Source organism: Tursiops truncatus, chromosome 19 (assembly GCF_011762595.2).
Source record: "Tursiops truncatus isolate mTurTru1 chromosome 19, mTurTru1.mat.Y, whole genome shotgun sequence".
NCBI lineage: Eukaryota > Metazoa > Chordata > Mammalia > Artiodactyla > Delphinidae > Tursiops > Tursiops truncatus.
Window position 1 is genome coordinate 34,879,707 of NC_047052.1, and position 26,114 is coordinate 34,905,820.

The 26,114-nt window shown below is 45.2% G+C and overlaps 1 protein-coding gene across 6 annotated transcripts in view; it reads left to right on the plus strand.

Annotated features, from left to right (window-relative positions):
• The window catches only part of N4BP1 (NEDD4 binding protein 1), a 47,987-nt gene extending 25,434 nt beyond the window's left edge, over window positions 1-22,553 (plus strand). Inside the window, exons 2-8 of one of the 6 annotated variants that reach the window (XR_002175857.3) lie at window positions 1,214-2,907; window positions 10,183-10,313; window positions 11,883-11,979; window positions 14,073-14,180; window positions 15,839-15,946; window positions 16,956-17,085; window positions 17,762-17,898. Coding sequence is in view for 5 of the 6 variants with exons in the window: in XM_019932473.3 (XP_019788032.1) it covers window positions 1,214-2,907; window positions 10,183-10,313; window positions 11,883-11,979; window positions 14,073-14,180; window positions 15,839-15,946; window positions 17,735-18,119 (2,523 nt within the window). In the remaining variant the exon portion in view is untranslated. Of the gene's footprint in view, window positions 1-1,213; window positions 2,908-10,182; window positions 10,314-11,882; window positions 11,980-14,072; window positions 14,181-15,812; window positions 15,947-16,955; window positions 17,086-17,734 lie in introns of those variants that run through there. The other 5 variants (XM_019932475.3, XM_019932477.3, XM_019932476.3 and 2 more) reach the window with 5 other exon arrangements.
• Window positions 22,554-26,114: the final 3,561 nt, after the last annotated feature.

Sequence of the window (26,114 nt, forward strand, 5' to 3'; positions counted from 1 at the left end):
CAAGTGTACATAGTACGTGCAAGTTTGTAAAGCCTCATTGTAACCGGTTGCACAGGTTGAACTTTTTAAAATAGCACCATTTTGGATAACGCCATTCTGATTTTAGTGTAAAGTATAGATCAGATATCGCCAGGCTCATTTCTTACAGATGTCTGTCCAGAAAGCTCTCACTGATAACTTGAAGTAACAGTGTTTATTATTTAGTAAGCACGTGTGAGACACTATTGTCAGAACTTTACATTTATTATTTCTTTGAATTTCCTCAAAACACCTGAGATTGCACTAGCCTCTCTCTCTTTCACTGTTGGCAGAAACTGGGCTCAGAAGGGTTAGGTAACTTGAGCAAGGTCACCAGTTGCATGGCTGGAATTTGAGCCTAGGAACTGGCTCCAGTGCCCAGGTTATTAACAAGTATGCTCCATTGTTTGTGGGAGTGCTTTTTGCACCTTTACTTGATTCACACTTCAGCCTCCAGTGGCAACCTAATTGCTTAAGAACCCAGTTCCCTTTTTTACCTCGTTCAGGCCTCTTTCAATATCAAATTTCACTGGAAACCGTAGCTTTATATCTGAGAAAGGCAGTACTATTCAGCATTCTGTGGTTCTTTATATTTAGATCTACATTTAAATAGTCTGGTCTTCTTGGAAAACAGATGTAAAAGTATATAGGGTATATACATTGTTCCAGCCAGCTAGAAGAATTTTTTTGTTAAACTGATCTTGTTATTAAATGCCTTCAAAAAAATCAGTCTGTTTCATTTGGAAACAATAGTAGCAAAACAAAAGTCAAGGTTTGTTCTAGAGTAAATCATTTGATTTGATTATTTTCTCTCTTAATTATGTCATAGTAGTAATAAATGACTAGTAACAAGCAAAGATGTTTATTCTTTATAGACATAAATAAATCCAGTCTTGTCATTGTCCACTGTGCAGCTGGGCAAACTCCTAAGATCACATTGCAAGATACACTATTGAAAATGTTATACATACCTACCTTTTAGACTTAGATGCAAAGTTTTCAGTTCCCTGAAAACAATTAAGTGACTTACATCTGTTATTTTAAATATTTCAGTTAAAACGTGGTATTTTTTCCAAGGATGTTAGCATGCTTTTGACTTTTGTGCAGCTTGATATTGGTAATTTCATGTGTAACATAGTAATGTGCTGTAAGGAGCTTTTGTAAATTGATCTAATTTCTTATTTTCTCCTTACAGGAATATATTAAAGGAATCTGTGAACCCGAACTAGAAGAAAGAGAATGTTACCCCAAGGCCATGCACTGCATTTTTGTTGGGGCACAGAGCCTGTTTCTGAAGAGCTTGATTCAGGACACCTGTGCGGATCTCTGCATTCTCGACATCGGTCTTCTTGGCATCAGAGGAAGTGCCGAAGCTGTGGTCATGGCTAGGAGTCACATTCAGCAGTTTGTAAAGCTCTTCGAGAATAATGAGAACCTACCCAACAGCCAAAAAGAATCAGAGGTAAAAAGGGAATTTAAACAATTTGTTGAAGCTCGTGCAGACAGTTACACAATGGACTTGTTGATTTTACCCACTTCCTTGAAAAAAGAACTTTTGGCACTCACCCAAGGTGAGGAGAATCTATTTGAAACAGGAGATGATGATGTAATTGAAATTAGAGATTCTAAACAAACAGAGTTTACACAGAATGCTGCCACAGGGCTGAATATTTCCAGAGATGAAATTGTTTTGCAGGAAGAGGCAAGAAATAAAGCTGGGACTCCTGTTTCTGAGCTTACAAAACAAATGGACACAGTCTTTTCTAGTTCACAGGATGTACTTTTTGTTCCAATAAATGGTGTAACGCCAGATGAAGAGGCGCTTTCCAAAGACAGAGTGTGTCACAAAAGGAGGTTTTCTGATTCTGAAGAAAGGCATACCAAGAAACAGTTTTCTTTGGAAAATGTTCAAGAGGGAGAGCTTTTACATGATGGTAAGACATTAGCTGGAAGTGTCATCATTGACCTATCTGATTCTTCTACTGATGCTGAAAATTTAAGTCCAGATGTAAAAGACACTACTGAGGAAATGGAATACAACATCCTTGTAAACTTTTTTAAAACCATGGGCTATTCCCAAGAAATTGTAGAAAAGGTCATTAGGGAGTATGGGCCGTCTACTGAACCATTATTACTCTTGGAGGAAATTGAAAAGGAAAATAAAAGATTCCAAGAAGACAGAGAATTTCCACCTGGTACTGTGTATCCAGAGACCAAGAGAACCAAAAATAAAGGTGTTTGTAGCAGCATAAATGAGCTTACAGCAGATTCCACTCCAAAGAAAACACAGACTCACACACAGCAAAATATGGTAGAAAATTTTTCTCAGTTACCATTCAAAGTAGAATCGAAACCATGTACCTCAAATTGCAAAATTAATACTTTCAGAACAGTGCCAATAGAACAGAAACAAGAAATCTGGAGTTCAAATCAGAGCTACCTTTGTAATACGGACCTTGAAACTGATGGCCTTTTGCCCTCTCTAGCCCCTTCAAGTCCCAAAGAAATTGTCAATTTTGTTTCAAGAGGAGCTTCAAGTCACCAGCCCAGAATTCCAGTTTTTCCTGAAAATGGTGTGCAGCAGCAAGCAGAACCCTTGCTTCCAAATAATATGAAGTCTGCCTGTGAAAACCGCTCGAGGTGTTGTGCCTCTCCTCAGTCTAAGCCAAATTGTCCACCCCTTTCTCCACCAATGCCGCTGCCCCAACTGTTGCCTTCAGTTACTGATGCAAGGTTGGCAGGACCTTCTGAGCACATCGATTCCTCAGTTACTGGGGTTCAAAGATTTCGAGATACTCTGAAAGTGCCCTACAAGCTGGAATTAAAAAATGAACCAGGGAGGACGGATTTGAAGCACATTGTTATAGATGGGAGCAATGTTGCAATTACGTAAGTCCACTCTCTTCAAATTATCGTTTTCAGTAGGCCTCTTAGCCATGTCTCAGAATTGCATGTGTTTGTAGGAACTATCCTGTGTGTCTGTGTAGTTGACCTATAGCCTTACCTGACAGAAAGAAGAAAACAGCTGATTGGGAAAGTTTTGTTATTCCACCCTCTGGCATCGTATAAACTCTTTCTTCACTCTGCTGAACCTGTATTTCTGAGAGCAAGGAATGATAGAAAACTTGCCTTTTCACATTGCGTTTCCCAGTGATAAGCAGTAAAGAGACTTTTAAATCCTTAGGTTCTTAATGCCATGAACACCATTAGGTTTTGAATACGAGGATGAAGCTTAAGACAAAAAAGAGATTTTTTCTTTTTATGTACAGCATGCCAGGTCTTTAGCCATGTATGTGCAGGGGTAATAGGTGTGATGTACTTCTGTTATACTTTTGTTGATAGAGTGATAGCAATTTCCTTTCTAAGGAAATTCTTCAGTTTGGGCTTCTTTATGGGCCTCTGCTCCTACTAAAAGTTTGTATATTTGTTTTTAGTAAAAGGAGTTAAATGATTGTTTCCATTTAGCCTGTCTTGGAACCCTCTTAGGATTCTGATTTTATACTTCCAGTGTGGGATTGGATTTGTTCTCTAAGGGGCGGTTGGATATAGTGACTAAGGAGAGTTTGGGGGTCAGAGAGTCTCCACCTCACTGTGGACCAGCTGTTTGACATCAGGCAGGTTTCGGCCTCCTGAGTTTCACTTGCTACAGCCTTTTGCCCCGTCCTAAAGGACATCTTTATCACGCCATTTCAACAACTGCTAGGTAGTCTCCCTCCGGTTTTCAAAACCAGTTACTCCACTGATTTTGAAGAAGTCTTCAAGGTGTAGCATTTAAGTAGCTGCAGTTCAAGAAATGGGGCATGGAAGGTTGGCAGGACCTTCTGACATGGAATGAAGTTGAAATACAACTGGCCCTTTAACGATGTGAGGTTAGGGGGCACCGACCCTCTGCCCAGGCAAAATAACTTTACCATTTGGCCCTCCATAAAGCTGTTCTGAGTCCTCGGATCATACAGTACTGTAGTATTTACTACTGGAAAAAATAATCCACGTTTAAGTGGACCTTGAAGTTCAGACCTTGTGTTGTTCAAGGGTCAGCTGTACTTTTCTGAATTGCTGAATGTTTATGTGACCTCTTTCCTAGGAGTTCTAAAAGATCAGTTAATCCCCTGATTTTTCAGGAATACTTGATAAAATTGAAAAATAAAGTGAATTTTATTATTAAAATACACATTTATTATGTATTCGTTATTTTTTGTTTTGTTGATTTTTTTTGTTGTTGTTAGAATTTTCAAAGAAATTCACAAGAAGATAATAGGATGAATTCCATGTTGGTTTCATTTGGGATTCGCATGTGCCCATCACATACATGGCCCATCTTGTTTCATCATTTCAAACATTGTTTCACCTATACCCCCACCTGCTGCCTTTCACCCATTTTGAAGGAATTCATTTCATTTCCATCTATAAATATTTTAGTATCTATTTTTTAAAATGCAGGGATTCTTTTGATTTTTATTTTTTTGAATGGTGCTGTACTTTGCTGTCAAAAAAAGAAGAAAATGCCAGCATTTCATATGTTAAAGTTTTAATATAGGCAGTAAAAATGTGTAATATACTTGTCTTCATTTCCAGATAATACTGTTTATTGTCATTTCACTTTGTTTTTTGGCAGTTCTTTTGGGGGAAACCCAGCAAATGACCCACAGCTGCATAGCATTATCTAAGTAAAAATGTAAAGTGCAATTTCAATCGCTCACAGTCCAAGCCCCACAGTAGTTCCTCCTTGTTACAATTTCTTGAGCCAAATGATGATATAAAATTTAGGTCACGATTATGAGTAATATTAATCCTTTCTCATTTTTCTGTGTATGGAGAGATTTCCCAAATTGGTGTTCAAAGACTAAGAAATGCAAATTAAGGTAGAATGAGCAGTGATAATGACACTTTTAAAAAACCTTTTTGTGGTAACTAGTATATTTCTCAAAGGGGTCACTATTGGAATTTAGAGTGGCACTGGCTATCCAGGACAGGGTGTTTTGCATACCTAGTCCCTCCTACTTTGCCCGTACTGCCCTCTGGCCATTGTGACACCCCAAAACAGTGTCACATATTTCCTAACACCCTTCAGTACGGTACCATTTCTTTTGAAAACCGCTGAATTAGTGCACTAAGGGAAACCATAAGCTGATTATTTGAGAGAGGATTTCGATTTTCTTTGAATTCACAGGTGTCTCAAAAGCAACTCTTTTACAAAGGATGTATTATCCTAAGAAGACAGACTTATACTTAATTTGATGTAGATTGATCTGAAAACACAGGTGTCTCAAAAGCAACTCTTTTACAAAGGATGTATTATCCTAAGAAGACAGACTTATACTTAATTTGATGTAGATTGATCTGAAAACATCAGTAATTAAAATTAACTCTTATTCTGGGAAGAAACTCTTTAATGGGTACAGGGTTTTATTTTGGAGTGATGGAAATGTTTTGGAATAAGATATAAATGGTGGTTGCACAACATTGTGAATGTACTAAATGCCACTGAATTGTTCACTTTAAAATGATTATTTTATGTTATGTGAATTTCACCTTAATTTTTTTAAGTCAGAAAAAATTATTATTCTAAATCAACTGCTTCAATATTATATGTGAATTATAGACTATAACTTCCATAAAAGAAGCGATGCGTGTCTGTTCTGTTCCCTGAACTACCCCCAAGGTCCATGGTGCCTGGCACATAGTAGCCAATTGGTGACGATGGCTTGAATGAATCAATGAATTAAAGACTAAGAAAGATTAGGATTGTTTAAATGATTTTTCACCACCCATTTATATTGCTATTCCAACTGCTATTCTACTAATCAGTTTGGATTACATTTGAACAAATACTTGGAGTCTGTTTTTTTAAATAAATTTATTTATTTTATTTTTATTTATTTTTGGCTGCATTGGGTCTTTGTTGCTGCGCTCAGGCTTTCTCTAGTTGCGGCGAGCCGGGGCTACTCTTAGTTGCATTGCGCTGGCTTCTCATCACGGTGGCTTCTCTTCTTACGGAGTATGGGTTCCAGGCGCACGGGCTTCAGTAGTTGCAGCATGCGGGCTCAGTAGTTGTGGCTTGCGGGCTCTAGAGTGCAGGCTCAGTAGTTGTGGCGCATGGGCTTAGTTGCTCCGCGGCATGTGGGATCTTCCTGAATCAGGGCTCGAACCCGTGTCCCCTGCATTGGCAGGCGGATTCTTATCCACTGCACCACCAGGGAAGCCCCCAAATATTTGGAAGCTTAAAACAAACACTTGTTATGTGTCAGGTGCTCAACTTTATCTTTTAAAATATCATCTTCACACCAGTTTTGTGAAGTAAAAATTAATCTGTAATGTATATAATATGATATGGCCTAAAAATCTTGTCCAAGATTATGCAGATATGAGATTTGGGCCCATGATATTACTCTCCAGAGCCATCACACACCCTGCCTCTTCCCACAGAAGCTGAGGTTGAACTTTTAGGCCTTGGCAACATTGGATACCTAAGTCTTGAGTTGCTCAGGCACTGCTGAGTAAACCTCGCTAATTTGACCCAGCTAGTTGAGGAAGTAGTTAAAAAGGAAATTTGAGTTCTTAAGCAATAGGTTTGAACCCCACCTTAGAGCCATTCAGGCCCACCCATCCCTGGGTTTCTGCAAAGCCTTGTTTATTTGTCTGTCCAGTGTGGTGTCTGCAGTTTATAACACACCGTGAGAAATTCCAAAATACCCTACTTAATGCTGCTGATTATGCATATCTCTACTTGGTTTTTCCCATTTGTCACCACGAGTGAGTCAAACGATGAGTAAATGGAAATTGTTTGTGTGTGGCTAGGCATCACCATGGAGGCCAGATAACACTTGGCCTCTGTCAGTTTGAAACTTCAGCATAAGAGCACCTGACTTATCTGTGTAGATAATTTTCCATGTAGATGAGGTTTGTCCCTTCACTTGCCTCTACATTTTAACCATTTTTCATGCTAGTCTTTCTATATCAGGGTTCCATGGCTATTTTTATTAAGTGGAAGCTATAGAAAGGGATTATTCTTTCCTGGGTAACTCAAAAGGTTTCTCACTCTTTTCCCACACTGCCCTGTCTTGGTTCTGTGATGGCCATGAGTGTTTATCAGGTATTTATCACCCACCTCCTCTCTGCTTTGGGCCCTCTTTCTAGTTGACTGTCTGCTACAATATGGAAAGCAACCAGATATTTTAAGTTGTTCCCAAGTTTATGGAAACAGGAGTTTAAATCTCCCTTGAGAGCCTGCACATCTGGCTTCTCAGGCTTAATATCTGTTAATTCTATGTTTGGATCTGCGAACCCCAGAGCTTTGGCCTTCACAGACGCAGAGAGGTGTTATTGTATGTATACCCTTTGTCTCTGAGTCCGAAAAGACCACTGGTCTGAGTTTACCTGTCAGCAAGTTGCTCTGGTTTGATTGCAGGGAGGCTAGGAGACAGCACATTTTTTGCCTGGTCAGGCTGTGAGAGTAAAAGTAGGCAAGGTCAAGGACACTTCGTATTATTTTAAGGTCAGTAATTTGGCTCCACTTGATTTTGTTTCTGTTGTTTTATGGATGAGTCCATTTGTTCTCTACCAGAATTTTGAACTGCTATTTATTCCTAAAACAGCGCTAGAGATTTTTCAGGGTATTAAAAATGATTTGATCTTATCACTGAGGATAACTAACCCTTTGGAAATTTGTTTTAGTGCTAATGATTCTAGAAACTCCACTTTCCCCCTCTAAGCTTGTGAGGGGTCCAGGGCAGCAGAATTTTATCTACTGTCATTTCCCTCCTTTTCCTTAGTGACCCAAGGTAATGGACTGGGGACTTTATTTCCACCCAGTTTCTACTGTTTCCATCAACAGAAGCATTTAAGGAAAGGAGGAGAAAAAGAGTTCATACACATTTGTGTCTGATGAATAAACTGAGAAGGCACTTTATAAGCTTTTTTAGTGCATTTATCTCAAGGGTAAGACCCCCTGTACAAAAACTACCCCCCCTGCCCCAGTAATAAATGTCATATTGCTACATTCTTGCCATATTTAAATGCTTTTTTATAAATAAACCACTGCTAAGTTATTTCATCAAGAATGGGTTTGTTTACTTGCATACGTTTTCTGGGGTATAGCTGATGCCTGTGCAGTCTCTTATTTATGGTTCACTGAGAAGAGAGTGGGCTTTAGCCTCTAAAAGGAGGCATTTCTGAGCCACTCTTCTGGACTTTAGATGTTTCTTACAGGTCCAGCCCATTCCTGCTCCATGAGAATGTAGATTTAGTTGGGGACAGTACCGCTGGGGGTGTAGTTGAAAGGGCACTGGCCCAGGAGTGAGGAAATGTCAGTCTAATCCCAGCTCATCCACCCTCTGCCAGTGCAAGCTGGGCAAGTGGCTCTTTCTCTCAAGAGGTGTTTCATTCTTTTTATCTCTAATGTGACTTTAAATGCATTCCTAAGTTCTGTGGTTCTGGTGCACAGTACAAGATAGCAAGTCAGAGAAAAGAAGAGGGATGGTTGAGGGCCTGTGTCTAGAGACAGCTTCATAGAAGAAGAGTGACTGGCCTTGGGTCCTGAGGGCATTCGGAGAGGAGGTTTAAGAGAGAAGAAAAAGCTCAGAATCCAGGAAGAGTCAAATGGCAAGACCACCTGGGCCAAAATCCAGAGTGTGATGACGGATGGTGGTGGAAGCAGAAGGTATGCTTTGGCCAGATCCCATCTGACTAGTCAGGTGTGGAGGCGCCCTCGAAGCCAGGCACTGGATTTGTGTAGAAGAATGATGCTGTAGAAGGCCCTGAGCAGAATCAGAGACTGCATGGCTGCATTTCAGGGTCAGTCTGACTGGAGTCAGTGCAGGTGGGTTAGAATTAGCAGAGCCTGGGGGTGACTTGGGACACTTTGTGCCTGAGGAGGCAGAGCTCCAAATGAAGGAAGTACCTGCCAAGTGGTTTTGAGATGTGAGAAGACAGGACTGAAGATGCAGAATTTACTGTCATTGCCTCATAGGCGATCATTGAAGCAGTGAGGACAGATTATGCTAATCTCAACTGTAACATCACAGGGATTTCTCCCTTTTTCTAATACTCATGAGTAGACAAATGGATTACTACCTGCAAAATTTCAAACTTTTAAAAACACTTTTTAAATAAAACCTTTACTTTTACTTAACTGCTGCAGAATAAATTTTAAATATTTTTCTTCTTTTCTTTTGAAATTTGTTACCAGGTTTTGGGGTGGGGAACAGCTTTTAATCCTCTATACCAGGGGTTACAAGTTAGGGGCCAAATCTGGCCACCACCTGTTTTTATAAACATGGAATTTAGCTACACCCCTTTACTTACGGTTGACAGTTCAACCGTGGCGCAGCAGACAGTGCCTGGCCTTTTGCAGAAAAAGTGTATTCAGTCATGTTCAGTACTGTCCCGTGTTTATTTTCTGCCTGCTTTCTGCTTCGTTCAACAAAATCACAGCCATGGCCCCCAGGTAGTTTCATTTGAGCCTTGCCCTCAACTTGTTTCCTGGAAGCTGTAAACTGAGTCACTTTCACAGTTCTCCAGAAAAGGGGATGCAGCCCTCCTGGAGCCACAGGCATTCGCGAAGCCTTTGGAAGTTGTGGTGGTGAGGACCGTGTCATGGAATAGTTCTGATCGCAGCTGCTTCTGCTTCAGCAACAAATTCCTTCATAAAATTCATAGAACATTCTTAGAGGCCCGTGGACTAGGTCTCTTTATCTGAAAACAAAAATAAAAGGTGTCATAAGGGCTTCCCTGGTGGCGCAGTGGTTGAGAGTCCGCCTGCCGATGCAGGGGACACGGGTTCGTGCCCCGGTCCAGGAAGATCCCACATGCTGCGGAGCGGCTGGGCCTGTGAGCCATGACCACTGAGCCTGTGCTTGGGGAGCCTGTGTTTTTTACTGCAGAAAAAAAAAAAAAAGGTGTAATAAACAAGTATGCCCTAAAGCTAAAACTGCCTTCTACCACAAAAGGGCACTCAATTAAATCAGCTGAATAAAATACAACAGAAATCACAGAGCTATTAAGAATCCTACCTCCTGTCATGGGTTCTCTCTTGGCTTTGCAGAGCAGCAGACTATTAAAGGAAATTATTAAATTAAATAATTAATTATTAAAGTTATCATGGTGAAACTTAACATACTTTAAACATGCTTTAAACTGAAATAAATTTTACTTTTTCTCATATAGCCATGGTCTGAAAAAGTTCTTTTCTTGTCGTGGAATTGCGATTGCGGTTGAATATTTTTGGAAGCTTGGCAACAGAAACATCACTGTATTTGTCCCGCAGTGGAGAACAAGGCGTGATCCTAATGTCACAGGTGAGGCAAACTGAATTTTCCAGATTACTAATTAGGTATTTAATGAGTTGGCTTGTAATTGCAACACACACTACTTAGAATAGAGTCATGTGCCGCAACTTTAAAAACAAAACTGTAAATTCTTTGCACCCAGTAAAAACAAATCAGTTGAGGAGTATTACAGCATAAGAAATACTTGGGGGAAGGATGGAAAGTTAAATAGCTGTTTATATAGAAAGTTATATTAGACTTCATTATATATCACAAAAATTTTCTTTGACTTTCTAAAAAGTTGATTAAATATGTCTTTCTAGTAGCCTGGGTTTCTTACTCTTCAAACAGTATTTTTGAAAATGGCCATTTGATAAATTTGGAACCCTCAAAGAGAATGCCTTTTTAACAGCCTGTTTAATAGCTTAATATGAGTCATTTATGTTAATTGTATGGTACTGCGTGGCTGACCTGCAGGCCACACACAAAAGATTTGAACTTACTATAAATCCTTAAATATTCCAGAGAAGCTTGAAGTTTTTTGTTTCTTGGGTCGTAATAGGAAAACCAGTGAAAGGGCTATGCCAGGCAGCTTAACACATCAGATTACCTGGAAATAAAAGGTAGATTGGGAGGAGGAAGCGTGAGAACAGGACTCCCCCAACACATTTACAGCAGGAAGTAAAACTTAGTCACTGTTGAGGTGGAAATGGTAAAACCACATTTCCCAAGTATCCCAATTTGCCTCACTCAGGGGAATGTATTGGTCCTAACAGAAGGTACTTGAGAAATGAGGCAGATCCACTCATTTCAGTTATTTTTGCAGTAAGATCCCTGTAAGAGTCTTGTAAGCCTTATGTGCTGTGCATTTCTAGAATCATAAAGACACCATGTTTGGGCACTTCAGCTTAAGTCAGTGGTGAGTACCATTGTAGGGAATGTAGGTGTGGGGATCTTAGATTCTGAGCTTTTAGCTTCATTTTTGCCCATTACTCGTTTGTGGCTTTGGCCCTCCTTTATCTTCTGTCACAACCCACTCCCATGAAAATCAGTAAATATTTGTACAGATAACAGAGAGAGATTAGATAGGATGCCAACCAGAGGGAGATTTGACAAACTCTTGGAATAGAGACCAAGCCTGCCCTTCCTGGGATCGGGACAGAGCAGTTTGTCTGCTTCTACTGCCATCACTCTTCCTGTTCCCACCCCTGCCCTCCCTCCCAGGGACTCTTGCCCTTACTCTCTTTGTCCTCTACTGCTTGTAATGTGGCTGTGAAAAAGTTCTTAATGGTAAGATCCATTAAATATAAGTTTATGGTTTACTCTTCTTAATTTAAGAAGCAAATGAGTTGAACAGTTTTAAGTTTAAAAAATAGCTAAAGTCAGTTTTTATGTTATATTTGTCTTAATATATGTCTTGCTTGATTTTTTTTTTTCCCTTCCGTCCCAGTAAGTTAGTAACATTGAGTCTTCTTGAGTCAATAGAAAAAGGGTTTCCCACAACTCTTCAGGTGAAACATTTGGGAGTGCTTTCATTTATTTAAATATCTGGGAAGATAGCCTTTTTCTGAATGTGTATTCAACTTATTCCATGAACAGAACAGCACTTCTTAACCCAGCTCCAGGAGCTCGGAATATTATCTTTAACTCCTGCACGGATGGTCTTTGGAGAAAGAATTGCTTCTCATGATGACAGGTATGAAAGGCTGGTTTCCTTTCTAAAGTGGGTGTGGGGTGGTGAGGGGCCAACCACCTCCTCCACCGGACGGTGGACACGCTTGGCTCGGGTTTGAGAATTTTAACATTTATGGTCATTAAGGTTATACATTCAGTGGTCTTTGCTGTACGGTTTAGGAGATTACCAAAGAAGCTGCTGAGTTAGAATTTTTAATAAAACATGACTGAGAATCTATAAGTAAAAGCAGATATTGAGTTTGTACTCTTTTTGATACTTCCTAAAAGTAATGTTTGTCTTGTCCTAGTGTGGCAGCCTCAAGAGTGGTTTTCAAACATTCCTCTGTCTCCTGCTGGTTATACTTGGCCAGTGACTTAGTCTGTCATTGTGATGCCTGAGCCCTCAGTATTTCTTCCACATCATAGAACATGGTCTCAGCTGCCCCTCATGTTATAGGAATAAGCTGCATTTCTTAGGTTGTTACATTGCTCAGAGAACAGGTGCTGAGATGACAAGTGTCTGGGAACCTAAACAGTGGCTGCCTGTTCTTTCCTCTCCTGCCCTCTCCCTCTTTCTTTCTCTCTGGCCTCTAGCACTTAAGCCCCCTAGTGGTTTAGCCTCAGCGTTCTACCACAGTGCTCCCCCACATTGAAGACAGTGCTTAGCTTGTAACCCAAGGTAGTGAGTGATGGTCAGATGGGTGAGAGCTGAAAAGAGGGGCGTAGCAAGGGGGGCCTTCTCACTGACAGCCTCTTACCCTTCACCAGGCTGGTATGAGAGACCAGATCTGATGGGGAGAGTCAGGGGTGGCATGAAGAAGAGTGTGGGAGGGGGCACCTTTGGGCCGGGGCGTAGGTGAGAAGGTACTGGGAGAGTGGGATGGAGGGCCCACCTTTGCTCCAGCTCTAAGATACTGGGTAGGGACCGTGGAGTGCTCAGGTGAAAAGGCAGGTCTGACCGCCAGGCTCGTGAAGAACCTTCAGATGCTCTAACGCTGCAGCTTCATTCTCACACCAGCAGAAATTGAATGCATACGCAAGTGTGTAGGCTAGGCCTTTGCTTAATTTATATGGCTCTCTGGGTTTTTAGCAGATGTGAATATGAGTCCTGATTCACAGTACATGCACGGAAGCCCTTACTACCTATTTTTGTTAATACGTCTGGGCAGATATTACCACTTACAGTTCATGCCAGTTAGAAATAATTTAAGATACTTATTAATAATCCAAAATGCTAAATCATATTTACTTACCAAGGTTTCCTAAGATTTCTGAAACTAATGAGGCTTGTTTTTTAATCTTCTTTTAAGTACTCACTACTATTAATAAAAGCAGTTGTTTGCACCTTTAATTCTAGTAGTGATTCTCTTACTTTATTGTTTCATTATCTTTGTCTACATTGCCTCAGGCAAATGCGGTTATCCTGATTAGGAGATAAAACTCATATTATCCTCACAAATCTCTCATTAAGAGGGCTTGAACATGAATAATCTCCAACAACGAAATAGAATTCTCCTTAATATTTAATTCTTAAACTTTTTGATTACCATGTATCTTTTCATAGTTTGCATTTGAGTGGATCTATAACTTGGACTAAACTGAATGGCAGTTCTGGACATCTCTTCTTAAGTCAGAGCAGAAAATGTGAATTTAGGCATTGAAAAAAACATTGCGAGGCCAACTGTGTCAAGCAGCTACTCTTAGAACCAAAGTACCGTAGCTTATCAACCAAAACCCTAACAGTGATTTCACAGGCTTGTCAACCCTTATTCATTCTCTGCTCTAGTCCTCATGCATTATCTTATTACCACCCTTTATTGATAATACAACTTCTCTAGAAAGATGTATAAATTATGGTTGAGATTATTTTGAAAAAGAGTTAGATTGTATGAAAACCAGATCTTCATTTATAATTATTCTAGTAATTTCAGATGTTCAGTATTTCAGATTGATCTTCAGTTGACAAGGGCTTAACTTTCTGCTTCCCAGCCTTGGTTAAATTCTTTGGTGATTTTCCTGTGAAGAGGAAATCCTTCTGTTTTCTTATAACACAGCTTCTCTGAGCCAGGGATGCCTGCCTCCTTGCCCGTTTTAACCGCTTTTATATTACCATAGGTTTCTACTACACTTAGCGGACAAAACTGGGGGCATAATTGTAACAAATGATAACTTCAGAGAATTTGTGACTGAGTCAGCCTCTTGGAGAGAAATAATTACAAAAAGGTAATATTTTCTTCTTTGTCTTTGGTCAGAGATGTCTTTTGTTGTTTATTATTTGTTTTGCGTCCACCTTGGAAGCAGTGTCGGGGGCCTAAAGTATAAGACTATGCTCCCAGTCCACAGGATGGCTGGCCCTTCTCCGTAAGCGGGAGGGCGCAACACAAAGCAGTAGCTCCAGCAGGTGATGTGTGAGCATGCTCTGTGCCTACAGGTGTCTTCTGTAGATCAGTTTTCCCTGGCAGGAGGCAAGAGGCACATCTTTGTGGCACAGTTAACTCTCTGTTAACTGTGATGGAGCAGAAATGGCCACCTGACTTCACCTTGCCCTGATGCCGAGGGATACTTGAGCAAGTCATTGGGCCTCCTGACTTTACTCAGTTATGAAATATGAAGGTTGGGGTTCAATGACAACTATGAGTTCATCAAGAGGGTAGGACCAAAATCAATATACTGATTGGGCTTTCACTTTTGGGAGAGGAGAGAGTGTTTCTACTTTTTACTATCTGATGCTTTTCTTGAGCATTTTACCATCATTTTACCAAGTTTAGTCATCTGTATTGAAAACATGTTGAATATCATCCAAAATAACAAAGTCAGGAGTTTGCAGTCACTACTGTAAGTTTTTTGTTTGTAATGACACTCTGAATGTGTTCAGCTGCATTAAGATCAGTGAACACAAGCTTCCAGGACTTTCCATTAGCAAGCATCGTCTGACAAGTTAACAAAAAGCAATATTCTTATGGTAGTGCCAGGGATGAGTCATAAATGCCACAAATCTAAAAAACATACCTCAAGGCTGTGTATATCTAGTATAACTATTCTATAACTAGTGTAACTACCTACTTACCTCTTTAGGGGTTTCACAGTTGCCACTTGTCTGATATTTATATTTTGTGGAGGATTTTAGAAAATGATTCTTTGGTTCATCATTCTAGAAAATGATGCCCAGGTGAAAGTTAATTACTATATGCATTTTGACTGAAAAAACTGTTGTTGATAGCTGAACTCAGAATTGGTCTTTGACCTGGGTACAGTATGTGCTTCTGTTGGATCTGTGCCCTGGGCTGGTTGTCAGTATTGGACACTCATCTGTGTATGCATGGAAGGTTTAAATGAGTCAAGACTCAGTCACACACCAACCCATTGCCTTCAGAATTCATAAAACAAGGCAGAAACCAAAGTCCAAGCAGCAAACCAGCCATTTGGACTTTTTTCTTTTTTAAACATTTTTGTAGACTTGATAAATCATGCTCAACTGACCTTCAATATTCTTTCTTCATACACTGTTTCCCTTTTTTAAAAGAACATCAGTGGGTTTGCTTATGGACTCATTTATTCAAAAATTAAACCTTGGTTGAGCACCTGTTGTATCCTAAGCACCTGTTGTATCCTAAGACAGTCTTTCAGTCTTATTTTTCAAAGTTACATTGAAAGTCAGGAGAAGGAACTGCTTCCCAGGCCCAGATAAAAATCTGAAAGTCTTGCTAAGAAATGTGAGAGCCAATAGGGTAAAAGTTTCTTACTCTATTGTATTGACCAATATTTGTATCCAAAAGAGAAATTAAAATGGTTTAACTGGGGTGTATTTGTTTTTTGCTTTAGGCAGTTAAGCAGCCTTTAATTTTTTTCCTCCAGCACTGTAATTGTTCTCCATGTTGTAGATTGCTCCAGTATACCTTTGTGGGGGACATATTTATGGTCCCTGATGATCCTCTGGGAAGAAGTGGACCTCGATTAGAAGAATTTCTTCGGAAGGAAGTCTTCCTTAGGTATTTCCTTTTCCAGATTGTCTTGCATTTACAAGTTTGTTTCAGTTCTTTGTGCTTCAGGGTGAGTACTCTCTCTCTAAAGATTAAAAATGGTGTTTTCTTTTTTAAAATAGCCTTAGATTTAGTGCTGGTGAAATATATGTGGAATGTCTCCCAAAGACCAAATCTTCATTTGTGGTCCTTTTGGTTTTAATCCCAGGAGAGGATGGGGAGCCAGATTTTCTGTAGGTCTAAGAAGACAAAGCAGATTTTGCTAGTGGTCACTTATTAGTGAATGCTGCTTGGGTTCATGGTGTGTGTCTGAATATCTTTTTTAAGTTCATTTTCCCAAATCATTTGCTTTGAATATTTTATGCTTATATTAATTTATTTACTCTTCAGGAATCACTGCCTGGGGAAGTGTTACTTTCTACCTCAATAGAGAAGCCAGTATTCTCTATTTATCCGAAATTGATTTGATAGCTTAGGTTTTCTTTGTTGTGGATTTGGGTTTTTTGTTTGTTTGTGTTTAAAGACATGTTGCTAGTGGTTGTTTCTGTTTTCAGAATTCTCAAGTAATGGGCGCTGTTAACTAAAGTGTCCTGTGTGCCTGAGTGGCAGATCATATTCCCCAGTGATAGACCTTTTCCCTTTTTTAAAGTAAAACAGGCTACATTTCTGTGTATTTCTCAACAGATGTTTGCACAGGGATGCTATGGAGGTCTAAACTGAAAGGAATCAGACGCACAGCTCCCCCAGCTTTTTAAGGCAGTGAGACTATAGCTGATCCTTTCCATTTATAACAGGATCCTTTGGGGGGACGGGTGGTTCACACAGAGCTGTCTTCTGCACACAAGACCAGCATGATTTCAGCTCCCAGGTCTTGTGAATCATTTCTCTTTTGAACCTTTGGGTTTCATTACACAGATGAGGACTTAGTTCCCAAAGGTCCTGCTTCTCTACCGACACCAAGAGAACGGCAGCCATTTTTAACACCTGTTGAATGTCCACATGTCTCATTTTCTTTCAGAAGTCTGAACTTGGAAATCCTCTGCTAGGCTTTAAGACCTGAGGCCTGTGTGCAAGCATCAAGGCCCATGGGTCAAACAATGGAAGGAGAGTTCCGGCTCCTTCTACAGCCTCAGCAGCCTGGCAGCAGGGTCAGTCCTGCCTGCTCACCTAATGGCTCTTCACAAAAGTGTTAATTAATTGAATAAGAAGTTAGTAATAGCCCCCCCCACAGAGGGACTGAGCTTTTGAAGTTGGGAGAAGTGTTCAGGCAGCCCCATTTCTCAGCTGCAAGGCAGAGTCAAGTGGGAGGCTTTTTAACAGTACAGACGCTGTATACACACTCACGTGCATTCAAGTTGTGGGCACCAATGTCTCACTCAGACTTGGGGGGCTGGGGAGGCAGCCTCTCTGCCCAAAGTGGTTTCGTTTTTCTCAGCCCTGTCAACCAGGCTCCACAGAGAATCAGAACCTGCAGGAGAGTAGGGCCGTGTTTCCAGTTCTTTTGAAAGCTTCCAGGTGATTCTGGTACACCCTGGTTTAGAGCCAAGCAGCTGGTTAGTCCTCACAGCAGCAGGCCAGGGAGGTGGAGTCGCTCATGAAGAGCTAGCATTCCCTGTCATGACTGATGGGGAATTGGTGTCATTGGCATCCTCACGGGCCCCACTGTGGACAGCTGCCATCCCTGCCTTGGCTGCAGTCTTCTATCTTGCCTTCAGAGGCCAGAGAGCAAGCAGCTCCTTGAGCCTTGGTGTCAGCAGCAGATGTTTAGACAGATTTCTTGTTTATCTCATAACCCAGCTCACCAGGACTTGCTTCCGTTCACAGAGATATGCAGCCCCTACTCAATGCCCTGCCAACTGTGGGCATGTTTGACCCCAACTTCAGAGTCCCTGGCACCCAGGCAGCCAGCACCGGCCACCAGCCTCCAGCCCGGATTCAGGGCACCCCACCCAGCCACTGGCTTCCTCAGCAGTCCCGCTTCCCACTTTTGCCAAACCTTCCCAACATCCAGCAGAATCTGCCCATGCCAGCACAGAGATCTTCTGCGGAAACCAACGAGCTAAGGGAAGCCCTTCTGAAGATCTTCCCTGACTCAGAGCAAAGACTGAAAATCGACCAGATCTTGGCAGCTCATCCATACATGAAAGACCTGAACGCGCTTTCCGCCATGGTGTTGGACTGAAGGCCGTCGGGAACTGGGGCTCCGGGCTGAAGATGCACTCAGTCTAGTATCTGCACATGGCAGCAGGAAGTGACAAAATGTGAAGAAACCAATTTCCCAGTGGAAATGCTGTTGTAGTGTATAGAAAAAAACAGATGTTTTGTGTATAAAAAAATCTGGGTTTTCAAAACCAGCTTTTTTCTATATATAAATTATGCTGCTATTACAGATTTAACATTTTCTGTAAAAGGAAAGTCTACATTTTCTGCCTGTTCAGAACTGTTTAATAGCAGTTACTCTTGAGTGTACTTACATTTTTATGTTTTTTAAACTATTTTCCTTAACGCTGAAAATATTGACAAATGGATATGATTAGCCTTTCTAAATAAAAAAAGAGTTGCTTTCTTAGGGAAGGCAAGACCTCTTATATTTTCTTGAGATGACTATGTCACATCCGCTAGCATGAAGTGTGCTCACCCCTCCCAGCTCCTCTGCCCTCAGCCCTGGCATTAGAGTCCCGAGGAGTTAATTTTGCTCCTCTGGAGTCTTTCATTGGAGCCATTTGTGAGAGTGAAAAGTGGCGCCGCTAGATGGCACCTTGTGCCTAGCCGCTGTTAATGACCAGGGCAAAGTTAGACGCACAGAACATCCAAGCCGAAGAAACTTGAGAGCTCACTTAGTCTAGCCCTTCCTCCCCTCCCACCCTGCAGAAGAGGGAACTGAGGCTCAGAGTGCCCTCTGTCTGGACGCGCCCAAGTCCACAGCCGTGGACCGGATTCCTCGTCCTGGGCTCAGACACACTCACCAGCCAGTCCCTGACTGACTCTAGAAGTCACATATTAGCTTCTGAAGATACTAGTGGGATGTGAGAAAGTTTAGTGAGGAGCCCCATCATTAGAGTAATTTTGTGCCCACAGCCTTGGGAGACCACCCGCCATGTGAAGTTTGTGCAGCTTTGCCAAAAAAATGGTTTTCTATTCTCAAGAATGACCCAAGCCAGTAAACAGCATTAGTAGCTTCTGTGGGGACCCAGAGCCCCATATTTATTTTTCCTGTGTTTGTCTCTCTAGTGTCCTCCTAAGCTGCCCTTCCTGTCTGTGAGTCTTTCTCAGAACTGATATCTTAGTATTGTGTTTTCAGTGTTGCCTAAATTCTGTGTCAGTGAAATACTTTTTCTGGCTAATTAATTCCTAACATCTTTATTGTTCTCTGGACCTTCAAAGGGCTTCGTATTTTATACCTGTTCTCTCCGTAGGCTGCTCGTGGTCAGTCTCACGTCTGCCTTGTAGATCACATCTCTCCCGGTCCCCAGAAACAGCTGCCGAGGACTCGGTGCTGGTTCGTTCTTCACGGTGAAGGGACTTAGCTGGCCATGAGCACACCTAGGTGTCTCCCCCCAGTGCTCCCTCCAGGCGTGTCTGACCCCCGCATCCCTCGAGGGGTGAGTCCAGAGTCCTCCAGGTGGCCAAAGTCATCCTTCAATCATGTTTTCTCTTGGATGCCTTTAAGATGCATCCTACTGTGGAACTGCTTGTCAGCAAGGGGGCAGGTTGCCCGAGTCACCCAGCTATGCACGTGGAGGTAGAAGACTCGAGGCAGGCCGGAAGGCGACATTAGTCCCAGCCCCTGTGCCTCAGCTTCACAACTGGTGGTTTTTAAAAATAACAGCAGAGGTGTGAGGGCTGGGTCTTGCGGTGACTCTGACCTTTGGGGTCAGGGTTTTGTCCAGCAGCCTTGCCAATCCAGCACTTCTCCTGTTTCAGAGAAGGACCTAGAGGGCATACCTTGATTGCCAGTCCTGGAAGGGGGCTGAGCCTCCGCTGATGCCAGGTAGAGCTGGCTAGGCCTAGAGGTCAGGAGTTTTCTGGGCTCTAGAAGTGACTTGACCTTTGACCTATGAATTGTGTAAGCCTCTGTGGTCTTAGTATTGTTTCTGAGAGCTCTACCTGCCCCTTTCCACTTTCTCGGCTGCAGGAAGGAAGAACATAGAAGACCAAGTGGGAGGAGTGTCAGAAAAGCATTACTTACTTACCTTGGTAAATGAAACAATTCATGGTTCGTTCTTAAATCTATCAAATTTAGTTAAATTTAATATTTTACAATTCAATTTTCAAACGATTATTAAAAGAAGTCCGTTACTTGTTCCCAGGCTCCTCTTAATACTAGGCTCAGTGTTGATGCTGTAAACTATTTCTTGATGGTCTGCCTCCCATGGAAGAGTTCTAAACCACCTTGGGAGTGTCAGCAGCAGTGCTTCCTGTAACGCCTTGGGGCTGTAGGGGGCTGTCGTGTGCGGTGGCTCTGCATCCCGTATTCCATGGCATTCCATGGAATGAATGAAGTAGGTGGCAGGGCAGAGGATGCCACCCTCATTCAGCAGACTGGTGTCTGCTGCTCAGAGAGGTTGTCCAGGGTTAAAGAATAAGTAGGTGGTGATGCGGAGTGATTCCTGGGCCTGCATTCTTCCCCAGGCCCCAGGCTGCCGCCTCTGGGAGAAGAAAGACTGGTTTGACCTTTCTGTCAAGTAGCCGGTGTTTGAGACCCTGTAGGCTGCCAGCTGGAAGAACAGTAAGAAGGCCTCTCAGCCATCCTGGATGAAGGGTCAGCATTGTTCTGGCAGGCGTAGCGGGCCATGGCTGTGTCTCCAGGGACTCTGGGGGCCTGTTGCAGCTTTTGGTGTCCGTGACAGGAGGGGTGGTTTTGCTTTATTGCCTGGGCTTATTGTGGCACGTGGGGAATATGATCCACGCATAGAAGCCCCTGAGGCTCTGAGCGCACCCCGCCACCGCCAGGTCCGTGCCCCTCCCCCCAGGCCCTGGGCCCAGGCACCACCCCCTCTCAGGCCCAGCCTGCCTCCCACACACCTCTGAGACACTGCGTCCTTTGGAGGTCCCTCCCCAGTTCCGCCTCCCCACCAGCCCTTCCACGTCCCCACCTGTCCTTCCGTCCGTCCGTCCATCCATCCCTGGGCCCATCTCCTCTCATCTCCCAACGGTAGTTTGGTTAGTTACTCAGACTCCATTTCTGCATTATCTACCTCTCCATCATTCCCCATGTCCTCCAGATCCTTGAGATTAAAATAACCTGAAAGGAACTCTGTTTGTCACTACTTCCCCCCCACACGCTTGCCACTCTTCACTCCCCTGTCTGCAAACTTGGCCTGCACCCCACCACGTGGGAATAGTCTAGGAAAGTCATCGGAGACCGCCCAGTTGCCAAATTCAGAGGCCTTTTCCCAATCCTTAATCTCCGTGTCCACATTCAGTGACCGTAGCATGACATCGTTGACCTTATTTCCCTATTTTCTGAGATTTCCCTCACTCCTAAACGTCTTCATTCCTCTTCCTTCTTTTACCTAAAGGCCAGTTCAACAGGTGATTCTCAAACCTTGGACCAGCTATGGGACTCACAGCAGGGAGGGCAGCTATTAGTAAAAATGCAGACTGCTGGGCACTACCCCCAGAGATGTTTATGCAGTAGCTCTGGAGTAAAGCCTGGGAATCTGCAGCTTCAGCAAGCTCCCTGGATGGTTCCCATGCGGGTGGCCCAGGGACCACATTTTGAGAAGCCCTCACCCTTAGGGGCCAGCACACTTCCCTGACTCCCACCGCCCCTCTTTGCAATGGCTTCCAGTCCCAGCTCCAGCCCTGCCCTTCACGAGTTCATTTCTAGCTCTACCTAGAAGCCCTGGGACATCTTCAGACCCACTGTCCCCCAGACACTGGGCCTGCGTCTGTTCCTTGCTCTCCTTTCCCGCCCCCCCGCCACAAGATCTCCTTGCCCACTCTTGTCCCTTTTTGACCACTGCCCCCCAGTCACGCTCTCATGGCCTCCGTGTGGGCGTCAGCCTCTGACCAGTCAGCCCGCCTCTCAGCTTTCCCCCTCTCCCTCCCAGACTCCACAACCACTAGATTTATCTTCTAAGAACACATTTCTGCACACCCCTCTTCTTGTTCAGTGATCAGTGGCTCTCTTGACCAGAGCGTCAAGTTCAGACCTCCTTGAGCTTAGTATCCTTGGCTGTCCACCTCCCAGTTGTACCTGACTGCCCACTTTGTATAGCCCACCTGCCCACTCACTGCAGCCACCCAATTTCCTCTGTTACCTGTGAGCTCCCACCTCTGAGTGCATCTCTCCTCTGCTAGAAATGCCCTTTCTCCCAAATGGCTTCCCCGCTCAAAGGCCCAGCCCTGCGTCCTCTGTACCCTCGCCTAAAGCTTCCGACAGAAGCAGCCTCATGGTGTTCTGTGACCCCATAGCATTTGTGTCTTGCTTTCGGCACTTGCCACTCTGGCTGGTGTCACCGCAGCTGATTGTGTACCGTGTCTTACCTCCTTTTCTAGACTGTGAGCTCCTCGTGGGCAGGGCTGTCTGTGTTCACTCTCTGTATTTCCCACAGTACCTAGCACAGTGCCTTGCACTTAATAGGTGCTGAATAAAGTCTGCTCAATTGAACTGGAGGATGGTGCCTTCTTGACAGCGGCTCTAGCAGCCAGCAAGGCCTTCGGAAATCAGATTCTCAGCAGTCACTCCTGGAACCCACTACTCTCCATTTTCCCTTCACGTCAAGGCTCTAACACCACCTGGTCCAGGGATGGGCACCTGCCCCAGGCTGAGCCAAGCAGTGTGCTCTGTCATCCTGCCCACAGGTGGCCGGGACAGACACCTGGCCAAGCTAAGGCCAGTCAGGACCACTCCTTGGAATTGTCCCCTCTGGTAGTGGTGGGGGAGGCTACAGAGTGTCACACCCAGGTCTGTTGGAGGCTGCTTCCTGCCCTGGGTCAGGGGAGGAGCTGGTCTATAGTGGGAGAGAAGCAGAAGCATGACAGCATGATTCCTGGTGGCATGAGTTCCAGGTTCCTGTTGTCATGGAAACCTGAGGGCTCTCATGCCTTTCCTCAGATGTTGAGGTGCCTGTTATCCTGACACACTTCACTTTTTCCTTAAGTTGGGTTTACCAAGAGTCTTGAGTGACATACATATCACTGTCCTTACACTTGGCAGATCAAATGAGGGAATCTCATTGTATCGTTAGGAAGATCCCAAAGACCAGAGCATCAGCACTGCAGGAGCGTCCCCCCAGTCGGTTTCCAAGTAACCTCAGGAGGCTCCACCCACACCCTCACGCAGGGTGGCGCCTCTCCCGTTGCGGACGCGCAGGCTCAGCGGCCCAAACGCTCCGCGGCATGTGGGACCCTCCCGGACCGGGGCACAAACCCGTGTCCCCTGCATCGGCAGGCGGACTCTCAACCACTGCGCCACCAGGGAAGCCCATCCTCCGTCCTCTTGAGGTTGTGCCTTAACAAATGCCCTGATGTGAATTTCCTTGCTCCGTTGCCTAGCTGGGCAGAGACCAGGCCTGCTTCGTCAGAGTTAGACCTTCTGTACCCTTCCGCGTGCTCACCGGTAAGAGATCGGTGATGGGATCCTCTTTCCTAGCCCAGGGCTGTTGTGAGGAAGAAATGGGCCAGGAACTGCCTGACACAGAGCCCGCTCAGTGACTGTGGTGACTGGCTCTGCCCAGCAGCGCTGTGGGCACTTATGGAACTGTTCACACCCTTACAGATCATCCCAAAGGTAGAGATCTTGTGTCTCCAAAAGCTCAGCGATCTCGTGTTCTGGATTCTGAATGTTCTTCTCTGTCCCTGCTGGCTCACCCAGAGTGTGGTCCAGACCCTCCTCAGAGCCTCGGCAGGGCTGCAGAGAGGTCCTGCTGTGACCTGGAGAGGACATCGCTCCCCTTAACAGGCTCGGCTCCCTGGAGAGCCCGTTGGTGTCGCAGCAGAGAGGGAACCAGAGGGACACCAGCGGAGCCGCTGCTTGGCCACAGGATGCGCGGGAAAGCTGATCCCTGGCTGACACAGCACCCGCCAGGCCGGGTCTTGCCTCATCTGCTCCTTACGCCGCTGCTTTGAGGTCTCCATATTGCAGGAGACGAGACAAGGTCCGGCGATGCTGAGACTCGCACTGCTCAAAGCCCGTGTGTCCAGGATGCACGGTTTGAATTCCCGCAGCCATTCCACCTCCCCGAGAGGCAGGCTGTGCCAGGGCGACTTAGCAGCCAGAATGGCGCCCGAGATGGACCCCCTCCCCCACCCAGGGAGCAGAATGGAGGGCTCGTGACCCGGGTCAAGGTTGTCAGCCTGCTGGGCAGAGGGAGGCTGTGGAAGGAAGCTGCCTCCCACCTCCCACCTTCCTGAGTAGTGGGGCCCGTGTCCAGCCCTGTTCCTGTGGGAGGACGCCAGGAACACGTTATTTTTTTTAAGTTGACCAGCACTGCAGAAGCGCCGTCCAGAGTATGCCTGTGTGCACGTCATACCCGCCTTCCTCTTCATTTAGGGGGATGCACAGCAGTAAAGTGACCTTTGATGGGTTTTGAAAACTGAAAGCAACCTTTTTTACAGCTCAGTTTCCAGTCTTGTGACATCTGTAGTTCCAGGGCTGGTGACAGTCATCGGGGAAACTGAGACTGGGCACGCAGGGATTTGCCCAGAAACTGGGCATCAGTGCCCACAGCCAGTGCTGGAGCTGCAGCCCAGGAGCCCCAGGGCTCCTGGAATCAGCCCCCTGCCACCTCTTCCCACACGACTCCCAGCCGCAGACTAGGGCCTTTGGGCCTTTCCCTCCCACCGCTCGCCCCACAAGTCCCCAGGGAGCCCTACTCGCCCCACAGTCTGAAACCCAGTCTGGGGTCAGGCCTGGGCAGGCCTGCCCTCCCCGCTCCCGGCTTCCAGAGAGAGAAGGAGGGGGCCTCCCCTGAAAAGAATGCGCTTGTCTGCCCGCCTGTCTGGCTCCGGGATCAGTCTAGGGTTTCAGCCACCAAAAAAGGCTGCAGGAAGGAGAGGGCCTCCCGCAGCTGGCCTTGAGGAGCTGCAGAAGCTGCTTTGCTCACATGACCTCCCCAGACTAGAGGGTCTCTCAACGACAGCGGGTCCCTCTCCCCTTGCCAGCCCCTCCTGAGGGTACAACACGTGCCCCCTTCCCACCAAGGTGGGCAGGGCACTGGCGCTTCTTCCCATTTTAAGGCTGAGGAACCTGAGGCCCAGTGGTGAGTGGCAGGAGTAGAGCTGGAGCCCCAGTACCCGCATCCTTTGCGTGCTCTCTTGCCAGCCCCTCTGTGATGCCTAGCTCTCCCCTGTCCCTAAGCCGCCGCTGTGGGCCTGGGACAGTGCTGGGGGAGGCGAGAAACAGCCCTAAGGGGCCTTTGCAAAGCGCCCATGCTCCTCCGCCCTGGCGATGAGGGCGTGGGCCCTTCTCTGGCACTTCCTGCTGTGTGACCTTGAGGAAGTTACGCAACCTCTCAGATGAGGCTGGTCCCCTCATCTGTGAATGAAGTGAGGATGTTGCCCTCACAGCTGGCGGCTTTCAATCCTGAGGCACATCAGAGTCATCTGGAGGAAGGGCTGTAAACATGCTTGTGCCCAGGCCGCGCCCCAGACTAGGGAGATCAGCGTCTGGAACCCCCGGGGATCCCGGGGTGCCCTCAACACACCGACACCCTATGAAGAGTTGTTGCCACCAGGATAAAATCCTAAGACAAGGGCCTGGCACCTGCGAGTCCCTCCCTTTCCTGACACCCCCCTTCAGTGGCTCCAGGAAGGGCTTGTCCTCCAGGCTTCATCTGACCTTCAGTGTTTTCCAAATCCCAAGCCCCACAGAGGCAGAAGAGTGCAGAGCTGGGCAGCCAGGGGACCCCTCCCTCCTGGGACAAGCGGCTGGGACTGGCTTGGTCTCCCCACCCCCAGCCCAGCTGTGCGTCCTCACTGCCGGGCAGAAGCTGGCTCTAATTACCTGGGACACTTCTGAACAAGGACAGAGGGAAGGGAGCGCCCGCCGCCCACCAGGCACACGGGCCTCTTTCCACCAAACCAGGGTCTTCCCACAGCCCGTCGCTTGCCCCGCAGACCCCAGTCACTGCCCTGCATGGCACTGGTGGGCCCTGGGAGCCCAGCAGGATCGGCGCACGCCGTTGAGGACTGGAAGAGTCCGCCACGCGGAGACCTCCTGTTTCACAGG